The sequence below is a fragment of the Trachinotus anak genome, unplaced genomic scaffold, assembly GCF_046630095.1.
Source record: "Trachinotus anak isolate AG129_WGS33_773 ecotype Australia unplaced genomic scaffold, CSIRO_AGI_Tana_v1 ptg000008l, whole genome shotgun sequence".
NCBI classification, from domain to species: domain Eukaryota; kingdom Metazoa; phylum Chordata; class Actinopteri; order Carangiformes; family Carangidae; genus Trachinotus; species Trachinotus anak.
The window spans coordinates 22,234,681-22,259,298 of NW_027273859.1; the positions used below are offsets into that span (position 1 = coordinate 22,234,681).

The 24,618-nt window shown below is 39.9% G+C and overlaps 4 protein-coding genes and 1 long non-coding RNA gene across 6 annotated transcripts; 2 read left to right on the top strand and 3 right to left on the bottom strand.

The window, feature by feature from the left end:
* Positions 1-38: 38 nt before the first annotated feature.
* Positions 39-2,587, top strand: mrpl40 (mitochondrial ribosomal protein L40). Its single transcript, XM_071483543.1, has 5 exons — positions 39-224; positions 359-445; positions 905-1,060; positions 1,981-2,062; positions 2,191-2,587. Exons 1-5 carry the CDS (start codon positions 163-165, stop codon positions 2,416-2,418), a joined length of 615 nt encoding a protein of 204 aa, XP_071339644.1. The 5' UTR covers positions 39-162; the 3' UTR covers positions 2,419-2,587.
* cunh22orf39 (chromosome unknown C22orf39 homolog) lies at positions 2,569-5,261 on the bottom strand. Its single transcript, XM_071483544.1, has 3 exons — positions 5,156-5,261; positions 4,026-4,193; positions 2,569-3,442 (listed from the first exon to the last, which is right to left on the bottom strand). The coding sequence occupies exons 1-3, from the start codon at positions 5,183-5,185 to the stop codon at positions 3,311-3,313; spliced, it is 330 nt and encodes a 109-aa protein (XP_071339645.1). The 5' UTR covers positions 5,186-5,261; the 3' UTR covers positions 2,569-3,310.
* Positions 5,262-5,669: 408 nt separating this feature from the next.
* Positions 5,670-10,152, bottom strand: ufd1l (ubiquitin recognition factor in ER associated degradation 1). 2 transcript variants are annotated; one of them, XM_071483540.1, is made up of 12 exons: positions 9,612-9,752; positions 9,244-9,376; positions 9,120-9,152; positions 8,254-8,375; positions 7,687-7,817; positions 7,534-7,606; positions 7,358-7,426; positions 7,196-7,264; positions 7,072-7,122; positions 6,886-6,974; positions 6,346-6,430; positions 5,670-6,131 (listed from the first exon to the last, which is right to left on the bottom strand). In XM_071483540.1, the coding sequence occupies exons 1-12, from the start codon at positions 9,612-9,614 to the stop codon at positions 6,057-6,059; spliced, it is 933 nt and encodes a 310-aa protein (XP_071339641.1). In that variant the 5' UTR covers positions 9,615-9,752; the 3' UTR covers positions 5,670-6,056. The 2 variants fall into 2 exon arrangements, with proteins under 2 accessions (XP_071339641.1, XP_071339642.1); XM_071483541.1 differs by lacking the exon at positions 9,612-9,752 and adding an exon at positions 10,012-10,152 and having other exon boundaries at positions 5,834-6,131.
* A 233-nt stretch (positions 10,153-10,385) lies between these two features.
* On the bottom strand, positions 10,386-23,998 carry dhx37 (DEAH (Asp-Glu-Ala-His) box polypeptide 37). Its single transcript, XM_071483527.1, has 27 exons — positions 23,870-23,998; positions 23,587-23,709; positions 23,275-23,444; positions 22,344-22,456; positions 21,867-22,248; positions 21,625-21,773; positions 21,410-21,502; positions 21,168-21,264; positions 20,397-20,510; positions 20,071-20,287; positions 19,654-19,752; positions 19,493-19,563; positions 19,242-19,377; positions 19,065-19,141; positions 18,686-18,918; positions 18,475-18,586; positions 18,283-18,389; positions 17,661-17,849; positions 13,117-13,241; positions 12,558-12,674; positions 12,299-12,471; positions 12,089-12,203; positions 11,600-11,737; positions 11,399-11,493; positions 11,105-11,178; positions 10,877-10,974; positions 10,386-10,781 (listed from the first exon to the last, which is right to left on the bottom strand). The coding sequence occupies exons 2-27, from the start codon at positions 23,687-23,689 to the stop codon at positions 10,705-10,707; spliced, it is 3,474 nt and encodes a 1,157-aa protein (XP_071339628.1). The 5' UTR covers positions 23,690-23,709; positions 23,870-23,998; the 3' UTR covers positions 10,386-10,704.
* On the top strand, positions 14,058-16,284 carry LOC139624436 (uncharacterized). The gene is made up of 5 exons (XR_011691657.1): positions 14,058-14,193; positions 15,029-15,115; positions 15,237-15,283; positions 15,377-15,472; positions 16,146-16,284. It is a non-coding gene; the product is annotated as an uncharacterized lncRNA (long non-coding RNA).
* Positions 23,999-24,618: the final 620 nt, after the last annotated feature.

The following is a 24,618-nucleotide window of genomic DNA, read 5'->3' on the forward strand; positions in this document are numbered from 1 at the left end:
TGTAAAATTGTGAGAGCGATTGATCAACACGTCATCATTCTGCGCCACTTCTCACTCAAGCAAGGGGACAAGCCGTGGGACAAGCCTACTGATGTGTCGTTACATGTGAGGGTTTCGGTCACTTTCGTGTGAGTTTAAAGTGAAGCAGCAGAGAGTGGAAACATGTCTGTGGCTTTATCGCGCTGTCTCTGCAGGGTTTTGTCCCGACACACCGCCCCGGCAAGGTAAGCGTCTCTGGATTTATGTGAAATCACAAAGTGTTTGCTAGCTGGAGCTAATGTAGCTAAGGTTACTGAGTAGAGAAATCAGCTCTGTGGTGGACAAACACACAAGTCCTATGTTGTGTGTTGTTTTGCAGCTTCCTGTCGGGAGAACATCACCATGCTGTCGCTACGAGTCCTTGGTTTGCCCCAGTGATGACACTGAAGACGTCCGCTCCACTGAGGTAAAACCAGGACAGTCATTGCAAATTACTGAGAAGAAGTAAACACAACACAACCCCGCAGCAAACTTACATTGCAAGTAAGCTTTCCTCAGATGTTAATGTACTGTGACTGTACTGTCATGAACTCCAAAAAACTTCAAAAAACAGGAATTGTGGCCTGTGTAAAAGTATGGTCTTCATACTAAGGTAATATTCAGTAACTATTATGTCTGTTTTCTGCAGGGTTGTATTTTTATACGTTATATATTTATATGTTTTGTTGACTTCAAAAGTCAACAAAACATATAATTTGTGCAAACCTTTGCATACGACTGTAAGCCAATTGCCCTGACGACCCAGATCCCCAGGGGCTTTAAAAGTGTGTATATATATATATATATATATATATATATGTGTGTGTGTGTGTATATGTATGTGTTTGAATATGCTTACATAGAGCTGTGTATTGTGCTTTAAAAGGGCGGAGCCCAAAAAGAAAAAGAAAGTGGACCCAAGAAGGGAGCAGTTAGTAAGAGACCGGCTGAAAAAAAAGTTGAAGAGGCTCGAGAAAGTTCCACCTGAATATATCCCAATAGAGGACTTCATCACCCCAGCCAAATGCATGGATGAAATAAGGTACACCTAATTTAACTGTTTTGTTGTTTTACTGGTTAAATTTGTAATATGTTGAGATTTGTCAGATTTGTTTGAGGTGTTGTTAACCTGTCTGTAGTGCTGGGTGTTGTAACAGTGTACATTTAAGAATAAAACAATAAATTCTCTGAAAACACCAAAAACCAACAAAGTGTTGCACCTGTGCCCCAGGCCTGGCTGATATAGCTTACCAGAGCTATTAACTCTTTTAAAACCTATTAAAAACGCATCAATGAACAACATCGTTGCAATGGCTGGTATGCTGTCTATACTCTGAATTTTCTGAAAGTAAGAAAAATATATGACAACACCAGGCACTTCTTGATTATTGAAAAAACATCTGTAAACAAGATGAGGGAAAAGAGAAGTATCACTCCTCAGCTGTAGCGTTGTCTAGGAGCAATGGCAAACTCCCATCGCACAAGGTAAAACTACAGGGAGGCACTGTCAACACTGGATTACATTGTCAATGCACAGCTACATTGTCAGCAACCTCAGTTTACATCTATTGTAAACACTCATGTATTGGGTTTTAATCTGATGTGTAAAAATCAGACTCTTGGGGGTTCTCAGATTTAGGATAGCCAAAATATCTTCATCTTCTGGGACATGGGTTTAATGATGGGTGTGTGTGACAACCCCAGTTGAACAAGATCACAAGAAAATCCCTATTGGCTGTTCCAAACAATATATTAAAACAGTCTGTTTACATTAAGTCTCCCAAACTGAATTTAAACATCAGAAGACTGGCTAATTATTATTTAACATTGAAACCACAAATTTTACTATGTTGTGGACATGATTTTATGTGTCATTTGTGTTTCTTTGACTCACTGTGTCTTCGGTCCTTCCTTCTTGGCTCTAAAGGGCTATAAATGTGTGTTTATTATTCTCTTACAAAGGCAGCGCTCTGCACCAAGGCTGTCATTTGAGGAAAGTGAGGGTCGAGCCCTGCTGCTGAAGGAGTGGAGTCTATACAAACAGGTCACCACTTAGCTATCACATCTCCATCACTAAAGCTTTTACAGAAAATGCTGCTTCTGACCTCTGCTCTCCATCGTGCACAGTCAGTGGCCTATATTCGCTGTGCTCATCTGTCTTTCTTCTTGCAGAAGCAGCACATGGCTGAAGTGAAAGCTGTTGAACTCGCTCTGGAAGCACAGAGGGAGGCGCTGGAAGAGCTGAAGTTGGAGTCTATGGAGCTGTACCAGGCAGCGCTGAAGCCAGACCCCCTTCTGTTTCCCTTTAGTCATGAAGGTCCTGCCTACACACCGCCAAAGACCACATATGAAGCCCCTGATGGGAAATACAATAACATCACTAAAGTTTATACACAGTGATGGACGGGGAACACCTGTCAGTGCAGTCTGTGTGTATTGTTTATTTAGTGTCTGTCCTTGTTTGTAAATGATTCAATAATGTATCTATTCTTTTTCCCATTTCACACCTCTGTCTAAAACATAACAAAAGAAAACTGAAAATAAAATTAATTTTTTTTTATTGTTACAATTTGTTGAGCGTTATTTTGAATATTTGGAGATATTCAAGGGAAAATCCCTAATCAATTCATGTAAGGCAGAAAACTTATAATACACCACTCTGTATGTGTTGAAATTGTACAGCCATGATTTGCCATGTTAATGCATCAAAAATTGAATTCATCACGAGTAATGTACAGTATCAAATACAGCACTTTAACCACAGTTGACAATTCTTACAGTGCTATTCTAGTTGATGCAAACCCAGAACAAAACATGGCACAGCCCATCCTTCATTACTTAGATGGATTACACTGTATCTTGAAAATGTATCCATTGCATAATTTGACCTCATGTTGCCCTTTCCTTAAAAAGAAAAACATGCAATTAATGTTAAACTTGTTTACAGCGAATGTGTGCATTCAGCCTCTGTGCTTCAGTTTACACAAGCTTTGACAGTCATTATTTATTACTGTCACAAAACAACACTGCCTTACGCAGAGATTGTACTGTAATTCACTGTATTCGTTCATTCTTGCTGTCATCCTCATCACTGACCACTAGATGCTGCCACCGCTGTTTGAATTTTCTGTAAATATCTGTTTTCATAGAGCAGCTCTCTGACAATGATGACAGTGATGACCAGTCCCCAGCATGTAGATCCAAATGATTTTATGTCCATGAAGTGAAATACATTTCACTTTGCCATTTGGCCACCATGGAGCAGAGACAGCAGGCTAATAATAGTGACCGTTCAGGAGTCCTGAGGTTTCTCCTGGTTCAGGGGCAGGTGCCAGTCTCTGGGAGGGTCTTGTCTCAGTTTCCACACCGGGGTGAACTTTCTCTGCTCTGCCACCCTGTTCCTTTCACTCCTCTGCAATGCTTCCTGCAATATAAAAATATCATTTTAAAAAAAAATGTCTTGAAAAGCTTTAAGCATTGCAAAGAGTGATGGGCAGAATAGGTGAAGGAAACAAATGGTACTGTATCCAAGCTGATCTTCAAAATATTAATTCAATCATTTAAAATGTGGAAAAAAATGAGAAAGTGTTTGCTTTGTAATGCCTATTTGACACTGGGTATGTATGAAAAGTTTGCATCATTGCCCTGCCAGTGCCAGAACAGGCCATGAAAAACAAGCTAAGGTACAATTAATGCCCAGGTCTTCCAGAGTGGTAGCAGATTAGAAAATGCTACCCCCCAAAAGCTCAAATGTTGGCGTTAGTAATCAAAACTGAAACTAAGTTTGAAAATTAACATTTTTAACAGTTTAGAAATAAAAACAGACTTATACAGCAGAAAGAATAGACAGTGATGTACTTTCAAAACTAGTTTAACCTAAAAACTACACCAATATAATTTTTAACAACATATTTACTATATTTGAGGTATTTGATTGTCAGTGTCTGTCAAAAAAAACCAAAGGTTCAGGTCTTTAGAGAATGCAACCTCATGCACTTGCGCAGTACCTTTGCCTCGGTGCTTCTGTCTTTCTCCCACTCTCTGCAGTTGTGATAGTCCTCTTTCCACTGCTGACAGGCTGGGGATGTACCGTAAGTGTAGTAATGGTGGAAACGATTCCACAAGCTTTTGCAGTGTTTGAATTCACTCCAATAGTCATCACATACCCGGGGTGGCTGTAGGAAAAGACAAAGGCAGGAACCATCAACAATCTAATTTGAGCAAATTATATTTTGACAATGTCATGTTGCGTTTCTGGTGAATGGCTGCATTACTTCCACTTCACCACAGTTAAAGGAAATGTTAAAGATCAACCTGAAGAGTGTTAAACATCAGCTGCTGGCTATGGTTTTTCCTCCATTACAGCCTCATTTAAAACTGAATCTTGATCGACCAACAGGTGGCCATAAAAAGAAGAGAGCTTATTAGATAAAACTAATATTGTATAACGGCATTGTGAACAGATATTGGAACAAGGCCATTCTGAAACAAAAAGTCCTAGAACTAAGTGCAGTGACCTGCAGCGAACTCCGCAAAATCAAACCATTTCATACCAGTGAGCTAAGGTTTAAAATGTCTTAGATGATCACAATTTACAGAATATATTGTGTATATTATTCATAGGATTGTTTATTGAATAATATAACGCTTTGCTTTTACAGAAATATTCATTTATCAACGAGCCGTCCACTATACAGACGACCTCTAAAACATTATAGCTAATTAATACTGTTTTTCTTTTTATGCAAAAGTAAAAGCGTGTAGTTACTTTAAATGCCTTGAGCGGATATCAGTTTGCTCAATGGCTGGTTTAGCGTTACACTTGTCTATTATTGCATATGGTTTATAAATTTGACAAGCAAAGCTGGGTTTCTAAGCAGATCATAAACCAGGTACATCATTGAGGGTTTCTGCTGAAACCTCCTGGTTTGTCTGACATTGCTTGTCGATAGCTAGCAAAGGTTACTGTGACTATTTAGCAACAATAGCTAATCACCTTGCTAACTGTCTAGTTGAGATTTGGCACTCTTAGAAACTTCATCGGGAATTTCATGGACAATGCAGGGTAAAAGAAATCAGGACTTTTTTTTTACCAAGACCATAATTCACAACACAGATACTGCTTCTGATAGATTACCCTCCACGATGCTTCTCCGGACCGGTCCATAGCTAGCGTTAGCAAAGCAGCTTTGAGCAGGAACAGTATTTCCGGTTCGATGTCTTTTCACAACAAAAGCGCTACCACACAGTTCAGTGACACTTACTTTGAAACTCAACTAAGGCCATAAGGCACTTTAGGACAGCAAACATAAAAATGAACATCACTAACAAAACATCCCATAACTAGAACCACAAGTGTGAATTTATCTAAAGTTCCCCTGTAGAAAATCTGTTTTGGAAAAATAGGGATATTTATTTTTGGCTTTTAACAACTATTTTTCTGTCATCTATTTGTGTTTTAAGGTACTTATCACTTGTTATTTCTTTCCATGTCATTACACTTTGACTGAGCTGGACAACTCAAAACCACAATTCTGCAATCCAGTCAAAAAAAATGCAAGACACTGACACACCCTATTATATTCAAGCCTCATTTGGTAGTTCATGCACATACTTAGACACAACAAAAATAATTATAAGCTACAATTAAATAAATTCAAATATAATTCTTTATTTTTCTATAAATAAAGTAGGAAAAAATAGGTAAACATACTTATTATTCCCATAACTAAAAAACAAAAAAACCCAAATGTAATTCTGCCTGGCTCATTTAGTCACCCTGATCATTTGAACACCAAAGTAAAACTGAAATCAATTTATGCAGCTCAGCTTCTGTTGAGCAAAATATTACAATTTTAATCACACGCTATAATCCCAACTCAACAGCAACACTCCAAATTCAAAGAGAGAGAGAGAGGCAAAACCCAAGTGCATCTGAGGGCAAGTTTTTTTTTTTTTTTTTTTTTTTTTTTACACTTTGCTGTTGAAGGTGACAATAGACATGGTGCACATAAAACAGCCTCTCCACTGTGAGTTCTTCAGGGCTTTCTGCCTTTCTTGCGTAGTGACTGTCCTTGTCCGGAAAAGGCGATGAATCTGTTCAAGGCATCATCCTGAAAGGATTAAAATAGATTTAAAAGTAGTTGTGATTGGAAACTTACAACATGAGCCATAAATAAAGGGAAGTGATTGAGAGAACTCAATATAAATATGTAAATCACAATAAAACTATTAAGTTCAAGTGCAAGAGAAAGGGGTTGTACAGGACTACAGATTCTGAGGAAGTGCAACATTTAAACATTTGACAATAACATTCACATTTCTTACATCATCTACAATTTTCCTGGGCTGAGGCCTGGAGTTTCTGATGAAGGTGATCCTGCCAACTTTGAAGTCATAGTTGGGAATGCCTCTGTGTGATGAAGGATTACAGTTTAAGATTAGGAACGTACACTCAAGGCCAAACACAACTAGTATGGTTATTGTCATATAGTAAATCAAAGATTAAGCAGGTGCCGCAAAGGGTCTTCACAAAGTCTGACCATCTTCTGAATTAATGTAACGTGCAATGTTGAAAAGATAATATTTCAACAAAGCCTAGCAGTCAGACACAACAAGCCGAGGTGAGAATATTGTTGCATTTTGCAATTGGTTAAATGGCCGCACAACAAACTTTGTCTGCTAAAAGTGACACCAAAATAAGATAATATGATGACACAAGTGAGCAACAAGCAGCAGAGAGTTTAATGCCTGGAGAAAGATGCAAAATTAGAAGAGTGCGGACACAGTCTTCTCTAACACTGAAGTGTTAGACTCAGTATTTCCAGCTGTTTTTCAAGGACCTCACAAACATTGTGGTTTTTTCACCTTTTAATGTCACTTGGGCCAAGAGGAGCTGGGCTGGGCTCAATCCCTTTCGTTTTACCATCCAAACGATTGCCAGACCCAGTGAAAGCCTGACAATTAGAAACAAATTGGAAGTTACATTAGCTTCACTTAGCAGAAGTCATAAAGACAGTCATTTGTCTCTAACCCACAGAAACATGTACTGACTCTGAATCCTGTGTCCATGTCAGCATAACTGCTGGGATCTCCTTCTTCCTCCTGTGAAGAAATTAGTTTTATTTAATTTTTCAAAGCAAAAACTGCACAGATGCCTTCAGGGTTTGGTCCTTACTGTTGGCTCTTCCTGGTGGTGAGGTCGTCGTTCAGGCTCTTTGTAACCCAAAGGCGCGTCAAAATCCACCTGCGAGACAGAGTCACAACACAGTATTAAACACAATTAATTAAACTGAATAAAATAATTTACTGTTGTCTGTGATAAAGTCGAGGGTCTTACGTTCATATCGCACTCGATGATGGATACTGCTTTATCTGGCTTGGTCTCCATGACTCGCAGCTCATATATCTGAAACAAACACACAGATTCCTTTAGCAGTGGTATTTAGTAAAAAGAAATGAAAACAAAAACTTACATATAACTTCAACAACACTAATTTTAATAAACTGATTTACCTTTTCATTGTAGTTGATAGCAATGACATCGCCAGTTGTCAAGCAGGCAAAGTTTCTCAATGCATTCTCCAGTCTGAAATAAATTGACAACTTCATTGCTATAGTTTAAAACAAAATGTGGAGAAAAAAAAGCTGTGAATTTATATTTCTTACACTGCCTTCGGGTTTGTAATGTCAAGGAAGTCTGGACTCTGTGGCTGGAACTTTGAGTAAGTGGCCACCATAAGGTTAACACTTTCCACTTGGACCAGACCGCCTTCCTCCAGCAGGAGATTCTGCATCATCTGTAGCAAACAAAATGAACATCAGTGCTGCCTTACCCAGTGGATTTAAAAGCATTTAATCAGCAAAGAGAGACAATAAGAGACATGTAGTTAGATGCTATCTTTGATCTCTGCATCAGTCAACATCCTAAGGATCACCTCATCCTTTTCTAATGTTACTTTTGCGGCACATTTTTTTAGTTTTTTTTTTTTGTTAACTACATTTTCCTTATACTTACATAGATTTTTAAGCTGGGACCTTTACTGGTATTTCCATAAAATATCAATACAGTACAATTATCCATCAATGTCCACTGGTGATGATAGACATTTTCAATCTCTATGACACCAGCATCAAACTTGTTACTGCTTAAGCTTTACCGATGTCCCTCACTTGTAAGTTGCCTTGGATAAAAGTGTCTGCGTAATGAGGAAATGTAAATGTAATTCTTCTCACCCAGTGTGGCAGATAACAGATTCCCTCATCTGCCACAAACTCCAGAACACCACAGTGTGTCATTCTGTCTGAGTTCTTGTTGGTCAGCTTGAACAACATTGGATAGGTGATGTTAAGTCTGCCTGAGTAAGGAAAAGGTGGAGAAATTTAAGAAACACGCATGCATGCATACAGGACTTTTCAAACGAAGAGATGATTGATTTAACTTGCACTTACTGATCTGATTCACTGCCTATGGGAATGCTCTAAGATTTTGGTATTTTGGGAAAATGTAGTTAAATGTTTATCACGGATGGTTAAGTGTAACATTCCTTTGACGTCAACAGTCTGTATACTTGGAATATACCCCAAGGATTCCATCAGAACAAAGAAGCAATCAAAAATGATCGAGTTTGGACTTCTCCATGCAAGGAGAGTGATTGCACTATATTGGAAAAATGTAGAACCACCATCAATGGCAATATGGAAGAAGGAGTTGATGACTTGTCTTGGACTGGAGAGACTGACATACATTGTCAAAGGTAAACAGGAGGAGTTTGCTTGGATTTGGGAATCATTTATGTCATTCTTGACCAATGAAACGGATAACACTGACTGAACAACAGGTTGTGAAAAGATCCTGCCTTTTATTATATTTTACTTATTTATTCATTTATTTTTTTGCTCCATCTTAGTATTATTTATTCTAGTGTTTATTTTCCATTTGTTTGATGTCTGTTGTCATTGTCCATTTATTCCTTTCCTGTCTTTGTCTGCGTGAATGAGTGATGACAAAATGAAAATGTTTGTACATTTGACATAATGTTTGATATGCACTTGAAATTTCAATAAAAAATATTGTTAAAATAAAAAAAACTTGCACTTACTGAGCTGGTCGAGAGCTGACGGTGGCATTATTACTGAAAAGAAAACGAATGGTTATTTGTTTGTAAACCTTAAACTGATTGAAGGCATGAAAACCACATTAGCATTTCTTTATCTGACGCTCACTTTTGCCTCCTTTCTCCACGTCGGAGCGGTCGTTGGGTCCTGCCAGCATGGACACCGAGTAGCAGCGGTACTGGGTGGAGAAGCGGTTCTGAAACCCCCGGGCCATCGGGTGGTCGAAAACCTGGAAGGAAAACTGTGGGAAAAAACCAAACCCATGTTATTAAAAACGTACAGAGTTCAGCTGTTTCCCCCCAAGAGGGAGCAGGACTGATTACAGTCTCGTCATCACAGAGCATCTTTCTGCTGCTGTCATCGGGTTGTTGTTGTTGTTGTTGTTGTTGTAGCCGCTCAGCTAAACGGCTCCAACTGCGGCTTGTTTTGATACAAATTCGTCTTCAGCGGCGAAACAAGAGCAGTGTGCTACTCACCATGTCGACAGTTTGGGTCTTTGGGTGTCAAACGACTCAAGTTTAGTGTCTGTTTCTGTTTGTTCTAATTTGCAACTATCACATATGAGCTGGGAATTTCTGCTGTTGTCTTCCGCTTGTCCCGGAAGTGCACAAGCGGAAATGGCGACACGTCTGTAGCTAGCACGTGCATGGACGCTAGCTGTATTATGACGCCAGCCAATCACAGCATCGTTGAAATATTAATTTTCTACCTTTTAATTAAATATTCCTTGAAATTTTAAACATCCTGCATTTTTTTTAGATGACAAAAATTAGTTCCCTTTAGTTTTAAAATACCAAAGATCAATGAGCAAAGAACATTACATCACATTACATTACATTCAACAGGTGTTTTCATTCTTATCTATCACACATTTACCACCAGGAAGGCATCCGATCAGTCCCAATCTCATTCCGCTGCTGGACGGCGACACCAAACATACAGCCAGGGTCATAAACAACCACCTTAGAAAAATCAAGACCCATAAAGAAAAACAATGAGTGTTGAAACAGATCGTCAGCGCAGGTACAGGTCGAATAATGAGAGATGGGTGAAGTGTCCGGATTTAAATAGGTGGGCGTGTTCGAGGGAGGAGCTATCTTTCATCATCATCATCATCACCTGTTGGCGGTAAACGCCTTTTCTCACCACACCCCGTCTCACCTTTTGATGTGAAAATCAGTGGAGCTGCCCTTTAATATTTTTCAACCACAGTTTACATGAAGTACGAATAAATCACACAGCGCCTGTACTCAGAGCCACACAGTTTTAATAAGTCTTATGAAGACCAAATCAGACATAGATAACTGACAGTAGCAGCACACCGATAACAAGTTTAAAGTCATTTAAAACTGTATTCCTGAAGAAAACTGTACAAGTCATACATACATTGTATAAAATACAAAATGTTTTGTGGCGGCAGTTGCACTTAGAGAGAACATTAAAAAAACATTAGCAGAGTCTGAAGAAGCTGCTCCTCGGTGAAGAAAGGGGTTGTGTCCATCTGCAGGTCAATGTAAGTCTCTGGTCACAAAAGTCCTTGATGCAATTTCTGGTTATCAAATCCAGCTTTTATATAGGAGGCCAGCTTTTGGCTACTTCTTGATGCAGGGATTCAGGAAGCCACTGACAGTATGCAGACAGCAGAACTGGAGGAGATGAAAAATGAAACAACATGATTACATGACGAGAAGGCTTATTAAACGAGAATCACACAAGTGATACCGAGCGCATTAAATCTTACATTTATCTTCAGTCTTCCAGACGGAGAGGAGAGCATCTCTGCAGTCGACTCTCTTCGACACCAGCTGTCCCAGCACAGCCTCCGTCCTCGGCTGCAGTCTACAACAGCAAAGACACAACAGTAAGAGAAAAGTGCCTCTTTGGAATTTATTTAATGACGAAAATGGTGAAATGCCTCATAGAGGGCAGAGCAGTGTGTGTGTGTGTGTGTGTGTGAGTACCAACTTACTTGGCCCATGTTTTCATCATGATGGAGGGATTTGAGAGAAGGTGGCCACTGTGTTTCTTTAGTTTAGGACAAACCTGCAAAACAGACAAAACAACTTTACTATGCAAAGACCTAAGACCTAAGTGTTCGTGTCTGGTTTTGTTAGGTGCAGGCGTTAGTTAAGAAGGGATCCAAATAAAGAATAAAGGGAGCAGGATCAATAGTTGGTAAGGCTACGAATGCTCAAGATACACAGAATGGCCAGGTTCAAGTTTTCATGCCCAGATGGGGATCTTTCAGGTTTCGCTGTCGTACCTGTCCCTCCAGAAAAAACTTGGCAAACAGTTTGTAGCGCTCCAGGCCGTCTGGATACTCCATCTCCACTGCCGGCAGCTGCCAACCCACACGGACTGCAGGAGGAGGCACAGAGATGGCTCAAATCTAATCTAATCTAATCTAATCAGAGAAACCTTTAAGCACAAACACGGCTCTGGTGCTCAGCTGTAGAGAACTTACAGAAGGTGCTCGAACGGTGACATCTGATGGTGCCGGTGGAAGAGCAGAACCATGGTAACGGCGACTCCAGAGGGGGGCCGAAATGACAGTACTGAGGGAGAAGCTGGGGGACCCACTCTGCGTCTACTGCTGACACACCTGACAGACACAGGAAGGAAGGCATTGCACAGGGTGAAACCATCAGTCTGCAAATCTTGTTTCAATGAAAGCAATAATAAAAAACAAACCTTATCGTCCTTTCTTCATAATACAGAAATTTGGCTTGTTGACAGGATTTATTTAGCTATCAATGGTTTCTATTTTCAGTGTAGCTACGGATGTACAGGCAACTGTCACAACTGCAACTGCACATGTGAAATCAAGCAGCCTACTGGAAAAGCTGCGAGGATAAGTAAGCCTTTTGTTTCACTCTCTCTCACTCTCTCAATCAGCAAAACTGTGACTATTAGACACCAGTGACTCTACTGGCTTTTCTCCGTGATGATTTACCTCTCATGTACATCTTGGTGGTCTCCATGATCTCCTGGTAGACAACAAACTCCGGCAGCGTTTTGAACAGTGCAGACGTGGGATGAATAAACACCGGTTCGTCCATAAGAGACGTCTATGCACAAAAACAAATAAAGGTGAGGAAGTGAAGGAGAGTGACAGCACAGCACATTCTCCTGAATAACAATTACAGTCCTCAGTGCATCCTGCCTTGTATCCGTTCTTCCATTTTGGGTCCAGTATATCTTCCGCCTGCACACGGCGTGCAAGATGGTCTCCTAGTCCAGTCAAAACAATCTGCCGCAGGCAAACCACCTGGTGCTCAGTCGGCGGAGTCATCTTGGGATCTACAAATACTCCCACCTCTGGACACACTGCGTTCACTGGGAGGAGAGAACACAGATGATTTTCTGTTGTGTTTCTGCAGCAGATATGTGTTGGGTTTTCTGCGTTTCTTGCATGTGGGTACCTGCGTTGGTGAGTTGTCCCCTGAGCCTCCTGATCTCGACCATGGCTTTATACCTGAGACCGTTCTCCTCACAGAATTTGGGAGTACAGCCAGCAAATTCACAAGCACCAACTGCACCTGCAGTCACACGTATACAGAAATACTGTAAACCCCCATTCACATAATATAAAACTTATTATACAATACAAGCTAGAAGTTTTTTCTATTTCTTTGCATTTTTATATCGCAATAGAATCCCATTTGAACTTGTCAACATTTTTTGTTCGTGCATCTTGGACACAGGGCTGAATCTATAACTTCTGTCAAATAAAATGTGATCACAGACTGTTATATGCCCCAATCAACCCTTTCTCAATCAAGTCTAAAATTTATTTCAACCGAGAGCCTTCTGAGGTCAGGTCTAACCATAAAATCCTTCTTAATGCTGAAGCCTGGAGGAAAATTTTGATTCTGAAGCCATGTAACTGGACCTTTAAAAGGTCAACACAACACCTACTATAGTTTCTTAAAGTCAATACTGCAATACAGTTCGGTCAAATCTGAGCAAACGTAAGCTTACCCAGCATGACCATGAGGTCCCCCAGTAGGAGTGAGGCTCCTTGCCCAGCCCACAACCTCCTCATTTGGGTCAGCCGAGCTCGACGCTGGGTGAGCTTGGAGCTCTCGTCTTCACTACCTGCAGGTCTGAGGAGAGATGCAAATGTGTTAGAAATATAAAAACATAACTCAGTTACGGCTTTGTGGTCGTATGCCTCCGCCAACCAGTCAAGTTGTACTTTACATCCATGTCTGTTCAGAGTCACATAATACATGCAGTGAAGACTTTAAAGGAATTTACTAAAACGGTTCAAGTATTTCATCATAATTATGGGAGGCGGTGTCTTGACTCGGGCTTGCATGGCTTCTCCTGGAAGAGAGTCACTAATCTTTATTGATGAAGTAACAAACTAATCAGGAAGAACTTCATCTTGCAGCCAGACAATGACCCAAAACACACTGCCAACACAACAGAGGACTTTATCAGGGGGAAAGTGGAAGGTTTTACACTGTACTTTAACTCAATAGAGCATTTCGTAGAGTATTTCACTTCCTGAAGAGGAGACTGGAGGGAAACCCAGAAACAAAGACTGAATGGTGCTTGATGCGGTTATTGCAAGCAAGGGTTATGCATCCAAATATGAAACGTTGTTTACCTTCAATCACTTTAAGACGGTGCTATGTCCTAAGTTTCTTACAACATCTAGATGTAAATAACAGGAAATAAATGCTGAATTTCTGATATTTTTCTTTTGAGCTTAAACCTGTGTACAACAAAAGCAAAGGACTTGGCCTTGCCATTCCAGTACTTCAGAGGGGACAGTACTTGATAACAGGGCAGGTCAGGGAGGACCTGTATGATTTGTTGAGCTTGGACAGGTGATCCGTCTGCAAACTAAACAAATCATCTGTTTTGCATCCAGAACTAAGGTTGAACCTACAAATGGAGCTCAAAGCTTTGATGCAACACGGAAACTTTTTAAAATTATTTAATCTCTTCTTTTTCCCAGATATTATGTTTTTCTCTCAATGTGGACAACCATGAAGAAATGGAAGCCAACCTCATCAAGTTTTTGGACGTGGGCTTTGAAAAAACAAGGTGTGTTTTTCAGACTTTGGGGAGGACTTCTTTTTTTAGTATAATTAGAGTTCATAATTTCTGTACTGTAATGGGGACACATGTTGAATCATATCTCATCAGCAAATGGTGGATGTCTAGTTGGAAACGTGCTTAAAGTTAGTAGAGAAGTACTTTTATATTTGTGAGTGATATTTTAAAAATAATTATGTTTCATTTAATTTAAAAAAACATCTCATAAGAAATCTTTCTTTTCTCTGTAATATCAACAAAAATTGTCTGACACAAGTTAAAAACAATTAAAAGAAATGACCAAGGGTTTCATGGTATTAACTGAACAGCATTGGGACATGCGCAAAATTGCTGGAAATATATCAATACAATACACAACACTAAGGTAGTCTGACGTAACCACGCCGTGGACGTATTGTTCCTTTTGAGTGAGAGAAGACCGAGTAATGGCTGCCTCCGACGCAAACTGTGTAAGTTTTCACATGTTAGGCTGAAATGAAAATACCTGTCCAAGTATTTTGTAAAGTATGTTGAAGTTTTGGAAGTTTCTTTTTGTATTTGGATCCGGGTTGACTTGGTAAATTGACTGAATTAATCGAGTGTGCTCGTTTCGATCTGCGATCGCACGGCTTGCGAGTCTGTGTGTTTTTCGCGCCAACACAGGAAAATGCGTCCCTACAGAAACCAGCTGTAGCAGGAACTGCAACAGGAGTAGTTTTGTGTACTTTGGCAGGTGTTTATATGTTTGTGGACATATTTTGTTGTTGTGGAACAGTTTAGTATTGTAACAGGGCCATTAGATGATACCTCTAATTTTCATAAAACATTTTTGATTACATTGTAGATTTCTATCGAGTGTGTGGACAATCGTGATGGATATCCTGGTGTTGTCGTCTATGACAATGAAACCTTTTCCATTTCCTTCAGACAGGTGAGGTCACTACCAGATATTTTTAAATACACATTTAAAATTTGACCAAAAATCTGGTCTTATGTAATGGACACATTTTTATGTAGTTTGTATTGTGTGTTTTTGCTCACTGCTCGGCCAGGACACCACACAGGGGACTGCCTGCGGTGATGATGAAGGCCATCACAGGTGAATGTATATTATTGGCAAGTGCACTACACTTTGCATTTACAATGTGTGAATTAACTTTCTTACTAATTTTGTTTCGCTGTTTTACTGTAGTTCTGTGAGAGTTTTCCAATGCCCCAGTTACGAACATGAAGAGGACCGTACACAGTCGCAGGATTCTTCAGAGGCCGTCTGGGATTCCAACTGCTGGTAAAAAATTAAAGTTTGATTTTGTTGCTTACCTTGCTGTTTTTTACTTTACAATCAACACCCCATACAAACAAGGTCTGGAAATACAAAGATAAAATACTAGGATACAATACTAAGGATACAAAGCCCAAAGGGTAGAATATCAACTTGGTAGGGAAAAAGAGGATGAAGAGGGGAAAAGGGGGAATTTTTACCATGTCATATGTCTTATACACTTCATAGTCTGATTTTGATTTTGTGCAAATGCCACTGAGATTATGAGAAAGCTGTGTTTCTATAGATGAATAGAAAGCAGAAACAATAATAACAAAGCTCATCGAGTTTTCTTTTTTTTAATGTTTAGATAGACTGATATTTGCTGTCGACCATCGATTCCTTGAGTCTGTCATACAAACGGTCAAACAAATGATTTGCACTATGTAAATATACCATGAACCATGTAAACCAAAAAAGCTGATTAACCCCTTGCGTTGGCCTTTTACTAACAGACAAATACATCAGCTTTTTGTGTCCCCTTGAACTTATTTGCGCTCTATGACTGTTCTGTATGTTTTGTTCTGTATGACTTGCAGCTTTTGCGTCTTATTTTTTAATGCTGCATAGATGCCTCCAATTGGTAGAGACCTTTTCTTCATTTTCTAATGTTTTGACAATTTGCTTGTTCTTTCTTAAGTTGCAGTGTGCAGTAGTGTGGCACCACCTGACCCCTCCACTCATGAAGAAGTCCCTTTGGAAGTAACACCAGCAGGATCAAGAAAACCTCATTCTGGCTACATATTGCAGCACTATCAGAGGCCGCTGATTAATGATGCATTGAAACCAACATCCCATGAATAACCACTGTCAATACAATAATTGAGTAATACATGTGGATTTATAATAGTTACACCCTCTAAAGACTGAAAAATACACATAGATTTACAGATGTCACATCAATGTATATATATATATATATATATATATATATATATATATATAGACATAACATCAGTCTGTGCCTGTGCCCAGATGGTGCTGTACATTTTAATGCTCTTTCAAACTGCAGTATTCATTTGTAGTTTCAGGTATTCAATTTTAAAACATTACTTAAAATAATTGGTCTAGTCTTAATGCAATTTTGTTTTGCATGTTTCAGTATTTTTTGCAGATGATTATTGACCATGTTATTTTAAGCAAGGGGACTTCATGTTGAATTAAGAGGATAAAACAATAAAGACTTCCTTTATTGAAATCCCTGTTGTCCTTGTTGTTATTGTGCACAAAACAACAAAAGTCCATAGATTATATCTTTTTTGTGCATCTGCCCTGATATAAAGGGAAATGGCTTTGCTTTGTAGAAATAGAGGAATATTATTGTGTCAAATGAAGCAAATGTAAACTTGCTATTTTTTTTTGCTGGTTTTTTTCCTGCCACAGATTGTTTAGTTTAAATAACTGTGAGAGGCTTTAGGAGGTTGATCTACTGATCATCAGAAAAGGGAAAATCATAAGATTAGAAAAGAGTAAATTCAGCCTCAAGGTCCCAAAATCACAGTATCAATCTTTCATTTGATCGAGAGAGGGCATTTGACTGGCTGCAGTGGCGCCATCCATGGTCTGAGCCCCAACACATGGGGTTCAGTGAAGCCTTTATTTCTATAATTAAACTATTTCATCATCATCACGGTTCCTTATACGCCGACGATACTTTGATCTTTACTAAAAATCCCTCTAGATCATTCTCACATCTCTGGATACAAATTTAACAGGGCAAAATCCACATTAATGCCACTGGATGAATTAAGTGGGCAGACAGCTTCTTCTTGACACATTAACCTCAAATAACTATAATGAATTCTTAACGACATAAATGGAGAATTAAAAGGATGGGGTACACTCCCTACCGACCTCCTTTCAGTCCAGACCATCACTCATTCAGATATTGTATTGCCTTGTATCTATTTTATCAGTTCAATGACACCTCTTGCTCCACCAGGTGGCTACTGGAAGAATTTGTTATCAGCACTTTTTTATAGAGCAGGAAAAAACCGAGAGTCAACAATTCTACCTTACACAGGTATAACACTCCTGGTCTTTTGTTCTGCGTCCAGAGACTTTTGTGGTCATGGCGTCCCATTGTAGAACAATTAAATGTTTATCTATAAACATAAATCCATCAGATATGATTAGAGAAAACATGTGTCTTCACCTGTCAAGATCTTCGAAGATCTCCCGGACTGTCATGGCTGCTACAACGGCAATGACGTATGGCAGGCAATCCTGCTGCTTCCCGAGCGCTAGCATTTTAGCATAACGCGGCGCCACAGGGAATGAAGCCATTGCTCTGCCAAGGGGGGTGATGGGACAGCTCAGCCTCGCCTGCTCCATCTCTTTTACCCTGATAATAACAAGAAATTTGTATAATCCCAACATAGTCAAAATTCTAAATGAAAATATTAAAGGCTGATTAGTTGGGAGGATTTAAGGAAGCAACCATGAAGGGAAGCTTTGGAATAAGATCTGACTTCACTGTATAATAACAGGAACCTAATAACACCTATTACGCGATGAACTGTCAATCAAAATGTCTCTATAAAATGGCAACAAACTTAATGAGTTCTACAAGTTCCTGCCGTCGATTAAATTCAATATTCTCTCAAATAACTTCATATTAAAATAAACTTGTTTCATGGTATGATTTTGTTTCCCTGTAAGAATCAGATAAACAACCCTCCGCACTCCTGTGTAAATGAATAGATATGTAAACCAAGAAAGCCAGAGGCCGAGGTCAAGGCAGGTAAAGACCTGAAGACCCAGTGACAGACAGTTACCTTCCGGTGCGAGGTGGCTCTTTCAGGGCTCCCAGCGAGACCAATAACTGCTCTGCTGTAACAAGAGCCTCGGCAGAGGGAGACGTGGGGAAGGGAAAATTGACCACCTGCACAAACAGAATATATGAAGCCATTTATATTCATACAGCAGCATTTCACTCAGAAGCCTGCTATTGTTCACTTTTAACTGACCTTATCTATGTTGAGATCCTTCATCTGTAAAACCAGGTCTTCCACAGGCCTGCGAGTGATCTCTGCCTCTGAGAACAAACTGAAGTCTCCAAACACGGCGGACGAGTACAACCTGCAGAAACGTCATAGAAACGCAGGGACAAACATGTGAATATTTTCCTCTAGTTAAGAAAACATGTATTTCACTGTTAGACACTTTCAAAGTGCTGACCTGTAGCAGTGTCCAGGCTCTGTTCGCCCCGCTCTACCCGCCCTCTGATTGGCAGAGGCCTGTGAGGTCCATGTGACTTTAAAGGACGACACTCCCGTCACTCGGTCGTAGAAACGTTTCTTGACTCGACCGCAGTCAACCACGTACTTGATGCCAGGGATGGTCAGAGACGTCTCGGCCACGTTGGTGGCCACGACACACAGACGAGTACCAGGAGGAGGAGGCCTGAACACCTACAGTCAAGTGACATTATGTTATTACTTTAACCTTTTATTACAATCTTCACTCTTCAGAAATATTCTTTAATCTTAAATACAATTCAACATCTTCTCCTGGATCATGATTTTCATCCGTTTTAGTGCCGACATGTTAATCTCACCTTCGCCTGCTGCTCTGGGGCCAACAAAGAGTACAGCGGGAGGACATAGAGAGGAATGGATGGGTCAGCCTTCTCCTCTGTAGAGATTAAAAACACAGCACAGCAGAATTTGTAAGGACACTCAACTCAACATACATACACCTGGATTTAAGGAAATTCTGATCTGGAGCAGCTTGCCTGCACTGCTGGGATCATCTCCGATGTCTAGGTCAGAGCCTTGATCCTCCTCGTCTCCGATCCCAGCCTCTCTGTCCTCGTCGCCTTCATCCACCGGCAGGGCAGAGTAGTTATCCAAGTCGATCCTGGGCAGAGACTGGAGACAGAGATAATCTCTTAAAATATGTACACAAGAAATAGGTATAAATGATATAGGCGGTTTTAATGGCATCACAAAGGCTTTTAGGGGTATTTCACCAAAGCGGACTCACAACAGTCTTCTTCTGTTTGGCCTTTTTAAACTTCCTCATGGCCTCTGAGGTGTCTGCTTCTTCGTCTTCACCTGGATACAAAAAACAAGTAAATATACAGAAACCTCCTGCCAGAGACATGTCAGAGAGTGAAGGGACAAACAGGTGTGTGTTTCACTCACCAGTGGCTGTGTTGCCCTTCCTGAAGGGGAATGCTTTCCTCAGTCTTCTGCACAGACTGTGAACCTCTGCCTGACCGGTCAGAAACACCAGGATCCCACCTGAGGGACACAGACATGGTATGAGGGTGGTAGTGAGTGTGTGAAGGTTAAACTACACTATCATATCAACTTTAACAGTTTGTAATTCTTCGTGCATCCCACTGCAAGATATCAACAAACAGCTGTTCATGCAGTGAGCTACAGGATTTTCCCACCTTTCTTTAATCTGATGATTTTAAAATATTTTACCATCTCCCCTGCATCGACTGATCTCATGGGCTTTGATTTTGCTCCCATGGTTCAATTCACTTCACTAGTAAACAAATCTTAATGCTAAAAACTACTGAATCTGTTAGATGTGACTGTGTGCACAGGCACCTGGAGGCAGCATCCGGTGGATCTTGCAGATCTTGTGAAAAGCCTCTCCGGTGTAATCCTCCAGCGGGGTGCGTTTGTTGAAATGGACAGTGACCGGGAACTGACGGGCGTCCACTTTGATGACGGGTGGAGGCGTCCGAAACAGCTTCTGGTTGTCTGTGAAGTCCTCAACCCGCAGAGTAGCCGACATGACCAGCAGCTTCATGGGCATACCTTTCTGCAGAGAGATGGGGGACATGACGTCGTGAAACAACGGCAAGATGCTGATAAAAACAAAACCCTGGCTGTAAATTAGGTGTTCAACAAACAGCAGCTGCGTCTCTTACCTTGTTTCTGAGTGGGACGATACGAGAGAAGAGTCCAATGAGGATGTCTGTGTACACACTCCTCTCATGGGCTTCATCTATGATTATGACACTGTATCTCTGGAGCAGGAAGTCCTTAAGAGACAAGGCAGAAAAAAAAAAATTCACACAGATTCATTGTACTGTGTATTATGATTAAGGCTATTATTGTGAAAAATTGCAGTAACTTATGGTCTGACTACCCCACCTTTCTTATTTATACTAAAAAAACCTGACTTAGTTAAACAAGTGAACTCTAACTAGGCCGCAAATCCTGTTTGATCTTCCAACATGATCCAAAAGTGTGTTCAGCGTGAAATATAAATATATCTCTTACAACTAAATGAACACAGCAGGGACATGTGTCATAATTTATGAAGTGACAATAAAAAAATCAATGTAATCACTTTTTAGTTCTGTCAAATGTCAAAGGTAAAAAATGTCATGGTTCTGGTTAAGACAACAATTATGTGGGTTTCAAAATGTGGATGCAGCCTAAATTCTTTACACTAAAATGCACCACATAGGTTAAAATATAAAGCAAGTTGGAAGTAACACTTGAAAATGTTGGGAAGTCCTACAAACACAAACTAGACATGAATGTGATTCAACACACATTTTCATCTCTCTCTGTAGAGAACTGCAGGAACAGCACTTAACTGAATGTTAGAGTCAGAAATGCCAGTAGGTCTAATAATCTGCCATGTTTACAGTAATTTGTTTAAATAACTCCACGCAGAGTAAAGATGGTACCTTCTGGATCTCCTTCAGTAAAACACCGTCTGTCATGAACTTGATTTTGGTCTCGTCGGTCACATTCCCCTCGTATCGAATCTGGTAAGACACCACCCTGAGCACAGGATTGACCAAAGATACATATTTACAAAATATTATTCTGAGCAACATTTCCTTTTGCAAGTTTATCACAAATTAATAGTCTGTATATTCTCAAAGCCTGTGGATTAGATTTTGTTTGACATGTGTATTTTTGTTACCGTGTGGACAGGTTCATCTCTTTGGCCACCCTGTGGGACATGCTGACAGCGGCAACTCGTCTCGGCTCTGTGATGCCAATAATCCCACTGCCACTGCAGGAAAACAAGCATGAAAAGGACTAATCACAGGCAGGCATACAAAAAAATGAATGAATATCCACACACGAGCCTTTTTTCCAAGGTAAACATCCAGTGAAGCAAAGAGGATGAACTACCTGGCATAGCCGGCTTCATACAGAAACTGAGGGACTTGAGTGGTCTTTCCACTTCCTGTCTCTCCACAGATGACGACACAGGGGTGTTCTCTCACTGCCTCCATGATGACCTGCTCCTCTGCCAGCACAGGCAGCTTCAGACGAGCCTCCTGCAGCAGCATATAGAAACACGCTTAAAGCAATCACAAAGAAACAAAACAAAAACCACTCAGACTCTCAACAAACATGCAGTGAGCACGCACCTGTATTTCTGGTAGTCTGTCAACAGGAATGAAGACCGCCGGCTGCAACGGCTTCTTGTTTTGATCTGAAACCTTCTTCTCACTCTGTGCATCTTGTGCTGTTTCCTGTTGTTCTTCCTTCACTCCCTGTTTGTCCTCTGTCTCCTGACAGGGAGAGGCGGTTTCCTTAGCTTCACCCATCTCTGTGGTTTTATTCACTTCTCCATCCTCCTCCTCCTCCTCATCATCATCATCAGAGGATGTGTCCAGGTCACTACTTTCTTCTGCCTTTTGTTCGTCTTCATCTTCCTCCTCCTCTTCTTTCCATTTTCTTTTCCTGTTCACTCCACTGATGCTGCTGATCTTTGGACCCGAGACTCCGTCTTTTGTTTCATCCAACGTCCTGAAAATTACCCAAAAATATTAAACCACTGACTCCACCTTCACCACATCCTCCTCCTCCACGTCTGAGCTAATATGTTGCATTTGTGCACTCACTCTTTAGTCTGGTAGAGTTTGTCTCCTGTTCCCAGTTTGGAGGTGGTGTAGAGCAGCTTCAGTTCAGACTCTGGAAGCTGCACCTCAGCCAGTTTGGTCAGGATGTCTGCTCTCTGAACAGGACAGACACGAGTGGGTTGTGATCTAGTCCTTAATATCAAATTTGACCAAAGTCTTGTTGGCAGACTTACTAAATATTTAACATTTTACGTCCAGTAAATCTGACAATCTATTCACAGACAGAGTTACAGTGAATACTTGAGTAGGGATAAAATTGTTCACTCTCAGGTGTAGGTTTGGGTATCTCATAAGAGTTTTCAGTAGTGGCGCCATGAATAACATTTTTAACCCATAAGTTATCTAATCAAAGAATAAATAATCATGGTACAACACTGATCAGACCAACAATGTCAATGTTCAGCATAGTTTCAGACAGTCTTTAATACGACCACATTACAGTCAGTGCTAAAAATCTTTTGCAGTTCAGTACATTGTTGCCTGAGTACATTATAGTAGATGGTACAGCACCCCACTTTTGAACAAGACTCTTCATTGATTAATTACTTGGTTATTTTTCCAATTACCTGATTGGTCTACAAAATGTCAGAGAAGCATATTTTAAAACCCACAGATATTCAACTTATAACAAAATAAATGAGAAAATCCTCAAATTTAATAACCTCAAACTAAATAATGCTTGCCGTTTTTGCCTGATAAATCATCAGTGCCATCGATCAACAAAACAATTAATCAAATAACAGATTCAACACTATTTCAACACATTGTTGTGGTTATAATTGTTCATTTATACTGGATTAAAGGTGTGTTATCCTTGCAAAAAAAAGACTGTGTAAACCCCGGTTAGAGAAATACCTTTCCTCTTCAAGCTACTCAGTTGTGTCTGAGCCTGCAGAATTAAAGTGTCACTCACCTGAGCTTTCTTCTCCTTGCGCTCCAGCACTTTCTGCAGCTCTTTCCTCTGCTTCTTGGTGAGGGGCTTTTTGGTGGAAATTGGCAGCACTGAGTCTTTCTTCTTCTTGGCTTTGCTGGCTGGGAGGACCAAAGCATTGCTCTCATCTACACCTTTTAGCCGGGCTCCATCTGATGAAAACATAGCAAACAGTGACTGACAACACTAAAGTTACAGGGAAAAGTAAGGGAAACTTAAATGACGCTTTCACAACAATAAGTGATACGATGAAACAGTGTCAATAACTGGAGCAGTTCATGGATAAAGTCTCACCCTGCAGCTCCACCACGACCTCTGTCCTTTCTTCATCTGCTGGTTGTCGAGGGTCACTCTGCTGCCTCCCCTTCCAGTTGTGTTTCTTCCTTAGTTTCCCCATTTTAAATCGACGTCTGGAAACTAATAACGTACACGATGATAACTTAAAATGTCAAACATCACGAAAAAGACTGACACCACGCCAGAGCAACAACTAGCTAAAAATTACCGTAAGCATTGCGGTGTTTTGACGTTATTTACACAAGCGAATAAATATTTATTCATATTATAAAATACAAACCTTTCTATTTTAGCAGGACAAACAACATTAGAGATTTAAACACTTCACGTTAGAAATTTCAGCCTTGCACCAACTTCACGTGTAAACATAGTCCATCAGGGAAACCGGTCCGCAGCTGAAACGTTGTCTTCGAAGAAAGGTTCCGCTGTCGAAAAAAACAAAACGATATAGACTATCAAGAGTGACAGATCTATCAACTAATATTTCCATTTATAAATAAATTTGAGAAATTCACTGCATTTTCTTTTTCAATTGAATGTTTTTATTAATTTAATACATAGCGCAATCAAATGGATTAAGAAAGTATATTAACAAAGAAATACACAGTATAAATACACATATGTTTTGTGTTTAAAAGATCAGAATGCCATTACAAAAACAAACATTTATGGTTGTGGGAGTAGCATAAACATAAACAATAATTTGTGATTCTTTTTCTGATTAACAAATTGCACAATATATGAATAAAAACTGGCAAATAACTACACCTGCATTGAACGTCGAAATATAATGCCATCAGAAAAAAAATAAACAACATAAAATTGCCAGCTATCACACAGATATAAAAATGTTATTATATTATGTTTTTACTTGCTCACATCCACAAATGAAACACCTCTAAGTGCTGATTTTGGGTACAGGAAAATTTGAATTATTACATTCATTATCATTTATCAGCTTTTCAACCACATGAGGCTTTAAAGAAAAAATAAATAAATAAATTTGATACTTCAGCCAGCCTTTGGTCT

What these genes read in the sequence shown, in the direction of transcription:
- cunh22orf39 (XM_071483544.1), bottom strand. Translation starts at nt 5,185, where the DNA reads ATGGACCGGTCCGGAGAAGCATCGTGGAGG. An exon ending in CCGGAGAAGCATCGTGGAGG is followed by an intron (nt 4,194 to 5,155) that starts GTAATCTATCAG and finishes CTTTTCCTACAG; the next exon opens with CCACCCCGGGTATGTGATGA. An exon ending in ACAGAAGCACCGAGGCAAAG is followed by an intron (nt 3,443 to 4,025) that starts GTACTGCGCAAG and finishes TTTATATTGCAG; the next exon opens with GAAGCATTGCAGAGGAGTGA.
- ufd1l (XM_071483540.1), bottom strand. An exon ending in ATTACAAACCCGAAGGCAGT is followed by an intron (nt 7,607 to 7,686) that starts GTAAGAAATATA and finishes AATTTATTTCAG; the next exon opens with ACTGGAGAATGCATTGAGAA. An exon ending in ACATGGACACAGGATTCAGA is followed by an intron (nt 6,975 to 7,071) that starts GTCAGTACATGT and finishes TCTAATTGTCAG; the next exon opens with GCTTTCACTGGGTCTGGCAA.
- dhx37 (XM_071483527.1), bottom strand. Translation starts at nt 23,689, where the DNA reads ATGGGGAAACTAAGGAAGAAACACAACTGGAAGGGGAGGCAGCAGAGT. An exon ending in GGACCTCATGGTCATGCTGG is followed by an intron (nt 12,675 to 13,116) that starts GTAAGCTTACGT and finishes GTGTGACTGCAG; the next exon opens with GTGCAGTTGGTGCTTGTGAA. An exon ending in CACCAAGATGTACATGAGAG is followed by an intron (nt 11,738 to 12,088) that starts GTAAATCATCAC and finishes TGTGTCTGTCAG; the next exon opens with GTGTGTCAGCAGTAGACGCA.
- mrpl40 (XM_071483543.1), top strand. Translation starts at nt 163, where the DNA reads ATGTCTGTGGCTTTATCGCGCTGTCTCTGCAGGGTTTTGTCCCGACAC. An exon ending in AAGACGTCCGCTCCACTGAG is followed by an intron (nt 446 to 904) that starts GTAAAACCAGGA and finishes GTGCTTTAAAAG; the next exon opens with GGCGGAGCCCAAAAAGAAAA. An exon ending in AGTGGAGTCTATACAAACAG is followed by an intron (nt 2,063 to 2,190) that starts GTCACCACTTAG and finishes TTCTTCTTGCAG; the next exon opens with AAGCAGCACATGGCTGAAGT.